The sequence below is a fragment of the Podarcis bocagei genome, assembly GCF_964188305.1.
Source record: "Podarcis bocagei genome assembly, chromosome: 7".
NCBI classification, from domain to species: Eukaryota; Metazoa; Chordata; class Lepidosauria; order Squamata; family Lacertidae; genus Podarcis; species Podarcis bocagei.
In genome coordinates this window covers 30320062-30332315 of record NC_138132.1, presented here as the reverse complement: position 1 = coordinate 30332315, position 12254 = coordinate 30320062, and the positions used below count along the sequence as shown (strand labels likewise).

The 12254-nt window shown below is 42.7% G+C and overlaps 1 protein-coding gene across 5 annotated transcripts in view; it reads right to left on the bottom strand.

Annotated features, from left to right (window-relative positions):
- Nucleotides 1-1767: 1767 nt before the first annotated feature.
- Nucleotides 1768-12254, bottom strand: part of TFAP2E (transcription factor AP-2 epsilon) — a 71920-nt gene continuing 61433 nt past the window's right edge. For all 5 annotated transcript variants that reach the window (XM_081199943.1, XM_081199945.1, XM_081199942.1 and 2 more), the window contains 4 exons: nt 11898-12126; nt 10574-10692; nt 4340-4481; nt 1768-2383 (listed from right to left, as the gene is read on the bottom strand). In XM_081199943.1, coding sequence (XP_081056069.1) covers nt 2095-2383; nt 4340-4481; nt 10574-10692; nt 11898-12126 — 779 coding nt within the window. In that variant the 3' untranslated portion in view covers nt 1768-2094. The remainder of the gene's footprint in view (nt 2384-4339; nt 4482-10573; nt 10693-11897; nt 12127-12254) is intronic.

Here is a 12254-nt window from a genome sequence, read left to right as displayed (position 1 = left end):
CGGCTTCTTGTTACTGGAACAGAGCAGGATCTCAGTGTTTGAGTTCCTATAAATACTGTTGAGGGGGGTGTGGTGTATAGCCTCCAACGTTCTGGGCAGAGAGGAAGTTTCCAGGTTAGTGTGCCTTTTCTTCTTTTGTTCATTAATTACTTGAGGGATATCTTGAGTGATTTCTTGAGTGATATTCTGAGTACCACTTAGGAGGGTCATTAGGTGTGGATTAGTTGCTAAAGCTTTCGTGTCTTGACCTCTTGAGCTTGTGAGGAGTTTTTTCTGAGAAGATGGCTGTATTGCACAAGTTTATGCACAAGTTTCCTATTATATGCATCTTTGTACATGCAAGTTGATTAGAGAACTGCATCACAAAATTTGGAGAAATATGAATTTTGAAGGATAGCTATGTTTTTGGTTTGCGAAGTGTGAATTAGGTAGTTTCTCATTGAATTGCAGACAAAAATCACATTTCTTCCCCATAGCTGCTGATGTGACAACAGCCCCTTAACACTGCATTGAGAAAGCCTTTTCTTTACTGCTGTTTGTAACAGGATTGGGCTATCCCTCTTTTCCTCCCTTTCCTGTGGGCTCCAATAGAACTGTTCAGCAGGAGGAGGAGGTGGATGGATAACTCAGGTATCGCCATAGAGATTTGGGCCCCGAGAATATAGATACCACCTTTTTCAATAATGATGAAATCAATACAGTAAACATTTCCCCCCAAATAGGTCAACTCATCCCAGAGCGCTTGCTTTTGGGCTTTTCATTTTTGTTCTCATAGATCCAACTCTGACTATTCCATCGTCAACATTACAAACACAGGGATGGAGGGGCTTGTTTCCAAATAAAAAGAGGTTTTATTAAGATAATGACTGACATTTTTTTGTTTGTTGTGGTGGTGGCATTGTACATCTATTGCAGCTTTTTAAGAGAGACAACAGCAAGTACAAAAGAAAAAGAAAAAACCAAACCGGGCTAAATGTCTCTAATCATTAGCATCACAGGCTATTGTCCATGCTACCAGGTTCTGTATCCAAAACTTCATTCCAGAAAATTCCAAAGACTGACTTAGTTTTCAAAAAAGTTTTTTTTTTTAAAAGAAGTCCCAACTTAATTGGATATAAATAACGCGCACTGGACATTTTAAAACTTTGATTTAATTACACATAAATAAATATATACATATTTCAAAACAGTTCGGTTTGGCCTCCTTCAAGTTCTTTCTTGTGCTTTAATCGTTTATTAATTTATTATTATAAGTATAATCATTTATTCATTATTTAATATTACTAAAAAAATTGAAAACTCAAGGAGTGGAGGCTGGTGGTGTAATCTCACTCATCCTGGGTCCAGGTCAGCTGAATGACAACTCGACAGAACAGAGCATTTGCAGGGAACTCTGTTCCTTTTAGCGGAAAAACTGCTGAAACGTGTGTATTGGTGCGTCTGGTCTAAATCAGACAAAACCCACTGTGATTTCCAATTGGTCAAAATGTGCAAATGAAGTCGCAGAGCTGCTCAGTGGCAGTGGAACAGGTGAGGTTCCTTCTTCCTTGACCCATAAATCTGCAACGGACGTGAACATCAGCAGACACCTTGCTTGCTCTTTCTGCCTCATCTTTCTGGGTCTGTCCCATGAGGCAAATTAAAAACATCCCCCTGCCCTTCTTGATCCCACTAAGACCTCTTCATTTTACATTGCTCACTTCTCTCTTGGAACAGCTCAACATTGCATGATTTCGGGCTTTTCAAAGAAAATGTATTTTTTTAACAAAAGAAAAAGTAATTGCACATGTAACCTGGCTTTTGGTATCCACTACTGAATACCCAAAGTGTCAACGGCAACCACCAACTGCTCTTGATTTTACTTCCATCTCTGTGAGGCCCATGTGGATGTTCCTCCTTCTCCAGTCACATTTTGTTGAGTTGGTTTCAGAGATGCATCTGTCACAGTTCAGAAAACATGGCAAGAGAAAAGGGGGGGGGGTCTTCGCTGTTGCTGCTTTTCTTTTCCCAACATTGATAAGACCCAAGCCTCCTATCTCATGAACTGGGAAAGGGGAAAAACCCTCTGACTGGGCAGGCTGGGGAACTGTGGCGTCATTTCCGATGTTTCACTTCCTTTTCTGATGTTTTGGAGTCGCCGACCGGGTGGCCGTTGCCTGTGCTGTTCATGAACATTTTATCGAGCCCTTTGAGCGACTCCACCAAGTAGTTTTGGAACGCTGTAAGTGCCGCGCAGATTGCCGGTCCCCCAAAACCATGAGTTATTAAGCTGAAGTGGGTCAAGCAACTCTGAACTCCGGGTTCCAGAATGAGGGAAGGGCGGCTGTTTCCAAGTGGAGAGCGATCTTGGGCCATCAAATCAGCAAACTCTTTGCAGATTTGCCTAGAATGAGAGAAGGGGAGACATAACCTTAAACAAAAGAAGACAAAAAATGACACAAGCAGGCGTAGCTTGGCAGCTCCATTGCCATGGGCTGGGGATTGCTTCCCCTCTGTGGCAGGAGGAGGAGCCACCATGTCCCAGGCTCACACGGCAGCAGCACATCTGGCATCGCATCTACACATTGCAACATGTTTACATTTTAGCTAACTTGTGCCTTAGAACAGAGGTGAGTAGATGGCTCTAGAGATATAAACCGCAGGAGCAGAATATTGCTCTTGTGCTCTGGTCCTGCTTACTGGTTTCCCACAGGTATCTGGTCGGCCACTGTAAAAACAGGAAACTGGACCAGATGGGCCATTGGCCTGACCCAGCCAGACTCTTCCTATGTTCTTAGGGATTGCAGTAAATTAACAAGTGTTTCTGATTCCCAGTGGTTCATTGATAGCAAATCCAGAAAGCCCCACTGGAATGAGGCTGCTGAAATCAAGAAACCTTAGGGCAGGGGTGGGGTACCAAAGGCCAAATGTGGCCCTCCAAACCTCTCTGTTTGGTCCCTCAAAAGTCTCTCCAATAACTTTTGCCTAGCTGGAATTTGTCCAGCTCTAATAACTCCTTTCCCTTCAGTTGGTGGATGTTGGGGGTACCAGTGAAAAACAAATTAGATCCCACAAGGCTAAAGTCTTCTTTCTCTCTCCTGCCTTTGAGAACTAACAGCTTGGACTCTTCACAGAGTATTTTTGTGTGTGTACTTGTAACCACTATAATTCATAGCTAGTGAATCTGACTTCTTCAATAGGAGAGTCTGCAAATTTATAATTTGCAGCCTACAATTCATTTGGTGATTTTATGAAACAACAATTTTCTGATTGCTTTTGAGAGTTTGGTGGGCAGAGAAATTGCATGGAAACTGTCTTGTGATGGGATCTGTCTTACAGAATTTGGAACACCAAGCTAAACACTGAAATACAGGCCTGCCCAGAAAATTGTTCAGCATATTTGGGGATCGTTCCACCTGGGAATCTGTATACAATGAAGGCAGATAAAGAGGTATGTTTGGTATGTCTGTGTGAGAACTACAAAGCTTCTTCCCCAGGAGACCACCAGATTCTGTCTCAAATTCTTTTTAAGCATTGTAAAATTTTCTTTGAACCAGGCTTGAGCAGTGATCCAACATTTTATTTTATACTTTTACTGGATGTTGGCTTTAGCAGATTGTTAACTTGGAACATCAGGATAATACAAATTACATCAACAACTGCTGGGCTGGGGAATCTTAGGAGCTGTAGGACTCCAGTCCCATCAACCCCAGCCAGCGTAAGCAATGGTGAGGGAAGATGGGAGAGTTGCAGATGAGCAACATCTGGTCAAAGGTTCCCCAGCCTTCAACTACTAACTAGTTAACAGTACAATCCTATATATAAATGTCTACTCAGAAGTATGTCCCACTAAGTTCAATAGGGCCTACTCTCAGATAACCGTTTGTAGCTTTGCAGCCTAAATAGTTCACAACCATCATAACAGAACTGCAAGCAAAAATAGAAACCAGGGAATTGTAAATAATTTTTAAATAAGTAAACATAAGAGCTGCAAAAGATTCCAGGGAGAATTTGGAAGCTGTTTCAAGTATAAAAGTATTAAATGTTCAAAGCTGATGTTTAAAATTATTACCTTAAAATCTCTCTGCATGGCCTAAGATTAACATTATCCTTCACAGAGTTGAATTCCACATTTAAAAATTCTATTTCCAAAAGAAAGTCACATTTAAATTCTGACATTGTGCCAGGGAAATGTTTGTTTAAGCCAGACTTCACCAACCTTCCAGGTGTCCTAAACTATAGTTCCCAACAGCCAAAATTAATTCAAAATTAATTTTCACAACTGTGGCTCTCCCTTTTTTGGAGACTCTCCCTTTTAAGGCAAAAGGGGGAAGGGTAATTGTATGGACTCTATACTCACTTGGTTGCTAATAGCATGTTCTTCCGAGCATGAAGCTCACCAGGGTCAGAGTGCTGGCGGCAGAGGTACTCCGCTGCAGCCTTAGCCGGAAACTCTGTTTCGCACACATAACCGAAATCTCGGGCGAGGTGAACAGCCTCACCTGCAAAAGAAATATATTCATGAGCATGTATGGTCTTGTCTGCTACTGATACTCAGCATAATCAACTCTGCATGGGGTGGAGCTCATAGGGATGTCAATTTCAGTTTCTCTCAGTTTCTGATTTTTCTAAGCCAAACTCCCAACTTATCACTATCTCACGGTGAGAAAGTCAAAGTTGCTTGGCAATATCTATCTTTGTGCATTTTGCTTGTGATCAGGAGAGTTCTATATAAAGCAGAGTAGCCTTTGGAGAGGCAGACTCTTAAAAGCATGGGTGAAATATGTTAATTTCAGTTTCTCAGTTTCTTGTTTTTCCACTCTGAAGCTCAGTCCTCCAAATTTTCACATCACTTGGTGGTTGTTTGAAAGAAAGTCCTCATGAAAACACACCAGCAGTTTAGTGCATTTTTATCCTAATATACACGTCTGGATACAATTTTGCCCATTGTACACATTTTTCGCAAAGCAATTCTTCCCTTCATAAATTTGTTTTTTACGTTATGTTCACTAAAACATGCATTTTTATGCACACTTAACAAGAAGATGCATTTTTGCACATATTACTTGGATGGAGAACTGCATTGCAAAATCTGGAGGAGCATGAATTTCGAAGGATGGCTGTGTTTCAGTTCACATCTTGTTTTGGAAAGTGCAAATTGGGTAAATTTGCCTTAAAATGTGAAGTGAATTTAATTTCTGCCCATCCCTATGTGTGGGTCTCTGGACTTTTCAACAGCATGAATAAGCAGGGCTATCAGCTAAGTATAAATCTCCTGCTCTTTGGTTGACCCGACTGAGCAAAGCAATTGATGTATTACGAAAGCCTCAACATAGGTGCCAAAATTTAGTAAGTAAGGTCACAATTTAGAAAACAAAAGCTGCTGCTTATTGCTAGAAGAAAAGTTATTTGTAATGTTTTAAAAGCAGATATACTAATAGTATATATATTGCTGGTTCTTACATAGTCCAAACAGCAGTATACTGTATACACACAAACACACACACAAAGGATAGGTCAAAGTGCTGGTTTGGACTTATAAAGCCTTAAACGGCCTAGGACTGCCAGATCCTGTGCTCATCATCTGAGGCCCTTTGTGTGCCTCATCCATTAAAAGTCTGAAAGGTGGCAACACAAAAATGGTCCTTTTCTGCAGTGGCTCCCTGTTTTGGGAATGCTCTCCTCAGGGAGGCTCACCTGATGCCTTCATTACATATCTTTAAATGCCAGGCAAAAACATTTCTCTTTAACCAGATCTTTGGCTGATTAACATTCTATGTCCTTTTAAATGTGCTTGTGGGAAGGGGGTTATTGGTTTGGTTTTTTGTTCTTGTTCATGTTATGTATTTTGTGTTTCTCATTTTGTATTTTTATGTTGTGAATCGCCCTGTGAACTTCAGATGAAGGGCAGTGTACAAATTTATTATATACAAATTAATAATAATAATAATAATAATAATAATAATAATAATAATAATAATGGCGCACACACATGGGAAGCATCAGCATAGGGGGAGAATCGTAGAATTGGAAGGGACTCCGAGGGTCATCTAGTCCAACCCATAGCTGTCAACCTTCCCTTTTTTTTGTGGGAAATTCCCTTATTCCAGCACCGTTTCCCGCTGCTATCCCGGATTGTTAGATATCCCATAGACTGTCCCCAGGACAGGTGAGGCTGCTGATCCCTTAGTTTCAAATCTGAAAGTTGACCGCTATGGTCCAACCCCCTGCAACGCAGGAATGTCAACTAGATCATAGTAGCAGATGATCAACCAACTTCTTAAGAACCTCTGAGGAAGGAGAATCCACCACCTCTTGTGGGAGAACGGGGGAATTGTTTTGCTGCTTATTATATTATGTATTTTGTGGTTTTATGCTGTAGAAACACCCTGTGAAATTTTAATAATAATAATAATAATAATAATAATAATAATAATAATAATAATAATACTGGAGCTCCAAGGTTTGCAGAAGTACAGAAAATCTACAGGGGCGTGACTGTAAGAAGGCCCAGTGACAACTGAGTATTCTCAGCAGGCATAGGGGAAACCAGGGGGTGTAGAATCGAAAGGAGTGTCTGGAAGCCTGGATGGCCACTGCCCCACTGCAGAGAAGGAGCACTTAGGTCCCAGAACTGATACAGATGGTTCCCTATTTTGTTGCTTGGACACGTCTCCCTATCCCAAGTACAGTGGAGTACATTTTATTTTTTTGAACATTTATAACCCACTTCTAATCCATAAGAATATCAGAGCAGAGTACAAGGCATAAAATAACTTAACTGAATGATGAAATGATGCAAAATTCCTAAAGCATAGGACAGAACTGCCAAGCGTCCTCTTTTGGTTCAAATGTGTGCACATCCATGAGAGCTAGAAACTTGAGAAAGTTTTTAAGCAACTTAAAAAAGCTGGTTCTGCTTGGGTATCCAAGAGCAGATTCTGCTTAGAACGGCTAAAGAGCAGCCTGGCTTCCCACCACAAGCAGGGTGGAAGCAATGCTCTGGCAACTAGGTTAATGCACTTGGGATGGATGGCATAATCCAGCAATCAGCAGGGGAGCGGAGATGAATTAACTCTGTCTGTCTAACCAGGGTTTCAGAAGCTGAGCATGATCAATTGCCATCAGCTCTGATTACTTCCGCAGGGATGCCTGAAGATGGATCAATTTCACCGATGAGAGGGCATTTCCATGGAATGATGGAATACCCCAGCCTGAGCGCCATGCCCTAAGGAAGGCTCAGTGCTCATCGCAGACAATGCAGACAAGGCCATCTCTTTCTCTTACTCCTCTTGCCTTCCATGTGAAAAGCCATCGGATGTGGACCCTCCTACCCAACCCCAGCAAAAAGAAAAACACACTACTCTATAGTTGCTACACAGCTGGAAAAGGGGGTGGAGTAGAGCTTTACATGCCACCCAAACAGAGAGAGGATTTGAGGAACCGCTGCATATTATTATTTATTGAATTTGTTAGTTGCTTAATCTTGCTCAGGGCAACCCAAAGCAACCAACCAACCAACCATCCAAACAGAGAAAATCTTCACATAGATACATTAAAACCAAGAGAAAAAAGGAAATGGATTAAAAACATACATTCAGGGCTTTTTTAAAGCCAGAACTCAGTTCCAGCACCCCTCAGGTGGGCACCATTGTCATTATAAAGGAACAAGGGAGGTGTTCACAGTGAATTCCAGCACCTCTTTTTCCAGAAAAAATAGCACTGCATATATATGCACATGCTAATTTGCATGTATAGCTGCAAACTGAGAAATAATGACTATAATTTAAACAGAGGTTTATCTGTCCCCCAACCCTGTCCTACAGGCTCACAGGTCATTGTCAGGATGTTTTGTAGGGGGTTTACAAATTTATTTCTCTTTTAATATAGAAATTCCTAAATTCTGCCTAGGGTTCCCCCCCCCTTAATATGTAGAAAGCTCTTCGTTATTGTTGAGTGGCCCAGCTTGGCTCCCAAACAGCTTTGCTATTACAGTGGTACCTTGGGTTACAGATGCTTCAGGTTACAGACTCCGCTAACCCAGAAATAGTACCTCGGGTTAAGAACTTTGCTGCAGGATGAGAACAGAAACCGCGCGGCGGCTGCAGGAGGCCCCATTAGCTAAAGTGGTACCTCAGGTTAAGAACGGACATCCCAAACGAATTAAGTTCTTAACCCGAGGTACCACTGTATCTATAATAATGGTTGGGGAACAGCAACTTTTTTGGCTAAGGATGAGATTCCTATATGAGGGCGACCATTGGGGTCTGGTGTGCATGCCAGCAGTGGGAGAGGCCAAAGCCAGGTGGTTGGAATCAAACAAATATACACATGCTACTCTTATTTAAATCTCACCTCCCCTTCACTTGCCCCCACTGCTTTCTCTCCCTCTTTGGCCAGTCGCAAGTAAGTTTAAAGAAAGGACCCATTTGTGTGAAAGTGGCCTTTTTAGAATGTCAAATTGCCACACAGGGACTGCAATGGAGAGGACGGCAGCATGTGAGCAGTTTGTGCCTTCCTTCCCCAGCTGCCCCCTTGGAAAATCTATCCGCTCTACATGTCAGACATGTCTAGGAGAAATGTCTTACAGTGGTACCTCGGGTTAAGTACTTAATTTGTTCCAGAGGTCCGTTTTTAGCATGAAACTGTTCTTAACCTGAAGCACCACTTTAGCTAATGGGGCCTCCCGCTGCTGCCACGCCGCTGGAGCACGATTTCTGTTCTCATCCTGAAGCAAAGTTCTTAACCCGAGGTACTATTTCTGGGTTAGCGGAGTCTGTAACCTGAAGCGTATGTAACCCGAGGTACCACTGTATATGCATGAATGGGACCTTTACCTGCTAAGCATGAATGTTGGGTGGGATAGGGGGCAAGGAGGGGAGACCATGATCCAGACCCAAAGGCTCTGTAGGATGCAACTGGCCTGTGAGTCCCACGGTCACCCCATACATTGATGTATATTGCTGTTTTAAATAATACTAATCTATCAAAGGAGAAAGTCAGTTATAGTTAGATTTTTTAAATTTTTATTCTACTTGTTTTCTCTCATTTAAAGCTGGGGGGTATCCTTGGCTTTCACAGCCAAAACAGGATTTATTGTTAGAGTGTGCCATAGTAAGAATGATGCACCCTTAGTGGAGCCCACCTCAACTGGAAGGAGAGGCACCAAAACCAGAAAGATTCATGCAAAAAATCAAAGGACAGACTCTGCACTATGTAAGTCGCTTTGGGTAAGTTTTTGTGGGGAGGAAAGTGAGTAACAAATGTGAAGAAGTAGTACAGCCAGGACCCTGGGGCTGTCAGGGCTTGGTTGAAATGTAAGGCTAGCCCTTTCGATACGTAGGGCTAGCCTTGTTCCTTGGTCAAACATGCCATCATCTGTAATTTACTCTGACCCCCCTGAACAGCAGCCAGTGACAGCTCCCAGCTGTCTGGGCTGAGTCAAAAATGTGTCTTTCCCTGTCCTCCTTTTCTTCTGATGGTAATCAACCATTCAAAGGAGCCAGGCCCAACTGCCTGGGGAACAACCGCTGCCTCACAGACCTGTTCGTTTCATTTGCTGCCAACAAAAGAGATGGGCTATTCCTCCTTGGCAGCTGCCTTTTGGGCCACAATGGATTTCAGAGCAAAGCAAATGCACAGTCCAAAAACTCCTGTCACCGTGTGTGTGTGTGTGTGTGTGCGCGCGCGCGCGCGCACACACACACACTTCTCACATTGAGGTTGCCGGGATGACAACCTCTCTCGTTTACCATGAAGGCCAGAGAATAACCCCATCCTGCCTCCTTAGTTCCCTTCAGGTGCCTGTTAGTTAATCTTTTGCCCATATTAATCACAGATTAATCAGGGCCCATTTCTGTGCAGGGTGATGATGCCAAAGGCTTCTCCCCACGCCACCTCTACTTATACAGTGGTACCTCAGGTTACAGACGCTTCAGGTTATGGACTCCACTAACCCAGAAATAGTACCTCGGGTTAAGAACTTTGCTTCAGGATGAGAACAAAAATTGTGTGTTAAATTTTTATTTTGCCAGGTCTTTGACCTTAACTGAGTTTCTCTCCTGCTGTTTGAAGCTTTATCCTCTGTATTTGTTACTTTTGTGCTTTCATTTTTAGAGTTGTCTCCAATGCTATTCTTACTCAGGACAGACCCATTGACCAGCTTAGGTCCATTCATTTCAATGATCCCACTCTGAGTAGAACTTAGGGAAGCTTTTAATGTTTAAAAAACTATTGTATTTTAATATTCTGCTGGAAGCTGCCCAGAGTGGCTGGGGAAACCCAGCCAGATGGGCGGGGTATAAATAGTAAATTATTTATTATTATTATTATTAGGTAGCTACAGCCAATAATATTTACTGCTGGTTTTATATTCGATTTTAAATCTTGTTATAAGCCACCTTGGGGGAGTTTTAATGGCTAAGGCACAACATGTGTTTTAAAGAAGCATATAAATGAAGCACCCCGCAAATCCCACAGACAGGGTATCGAAGACAGATAATATGAAGCCCTCTCATGTCTAACAGGAGAGGATATTTTGAGCGCTTGCATCCTTCAAGAAATCCACTGAGCTCCCGAACTGAAGGAGCCTTACCTTCCACCAGTGACGTTAGCAAGGTGACATTAGCTGCTTTACGCCTCCCAGCAGGTAGATTTAATCCTATCTTCTCCAACCTTTCCCTTAAACACCTTCCACCATTTTTAGATTTTGCCCTAGAAGAGGAAAGCAGAGAGATAAGACAACTTGAGTGGATGGGTAAGAAAAATAGTGGTGTGGGCATATGGGGAGAAACCATACATTATTATTATTCATTGTTCTTCTACAACCACAGGGCAATTCAGAAGTCTATTTCGAGATGCAAAGACACTAAAAGGCTACACCATACATTTAAAGCACACGTCCTCTCCCAAAGAATTCTGGGAACTATAGTTTTTAAGGGTGCTGGGAACTGTAGCTCTGTGAGAAATACATGACAGCTCCCATGATTCTTTGGTGGAAGCCATGGCTTTAGACATGCCTTAAATGTTCAGTGTAGATGTAAGCTCTGCAGCTGTTCTCACACGCCGAAACTCATCCTATCCCTACCTTCTCCGGCTTGGTGCCCTCTAGATGTTTTGGATTGCAACTCCTGCTGTGAGAGGGAAGGGGAGAACAAACAATTCCTTGAATTGCCACCATCCACCTCCCACAGTGGTCCTTCCCTCCTCCAATTGCCACCACAGGGGAGCCTGAAGACCCACTTGCCCTGAGGGGAGTGAGAAGAAGCAAGCCATAATAGCTTTTTAAAGCCAACATTTCCATTGTAACTTTAAAAAAGAAATAAAATTGATGCTGATCCTTGTAATAATATTATGTAAACCGCTGTTATAAGCCTTGTGGAGATGCTGTGGAGGGGATGTTCAGATCCTGAGGACTGGGAAGAGATCAGGCCATTGGAGCTTAGATGACTCCTAGCAGTATTGGAGCCCCAATAAATGTCTGAACCAGAGGAGGGGGCCATGATCAAGGGAGTCAGAAGCTGGATCCTGTGGAGAGTCCAAACCCCACTTGGGACTGACAAGTGATATGGGTTGTTTTCCTTCTTATTTCATGAAAATATTTCTCCCCAGGCTTTCCTCACATAGTTCAAGGGGCAGAGACTTACGAAAAGTATTCAAATGCCATCAGAGAGCTGGTTTTCCCACTAAAGGCATTGGGAAGCTTATGGGATATAAGATTTTTCTTAAACTGCCCATAAAAAGGTGATCTGAAAAAAATCCATGCCAGTAGGTCGGGAAACATTGATGTTAACAGGCAGCAAGATATGGGTGGGGTCTGCTATGGGAATCAACAATAAACAAAAATGAATGGAGTTACAGAAATGAGTGAACACGTTCCAGAGCCGTAATGAACTGGATCAGTTTTCTTGGTTTCTCACCTCCGGAGGACTCCGCCAAGAAGAGAAGCGTTCAGACATTCAGGGGGCGAAAGCCGCCTCTGGACCTCACCAACGGTCACTTTGTACTTTGAGGTGGAGCTGAGGAGAGACAGGCGGCCAGGCACAGAGCAGAAGACTTCATTGGGGTTTGTCACCCCTCCAATCAGGGTGTCTTTGTTCATAGAAAGGGCGGAGATGGTGGTGCCATTGGCTTTCGATGGGATTGGCACTAGAAGGAAGGAAGAAAAGCACACTCATGAGAGAGTAAAGAGGCGTGGAGCCACAAAACAGGAATTGTATCTCAAGTATCTGTGAATTTCTGTTTTCTCCAGTTTCCCAATTTCCCAATCTTCACAT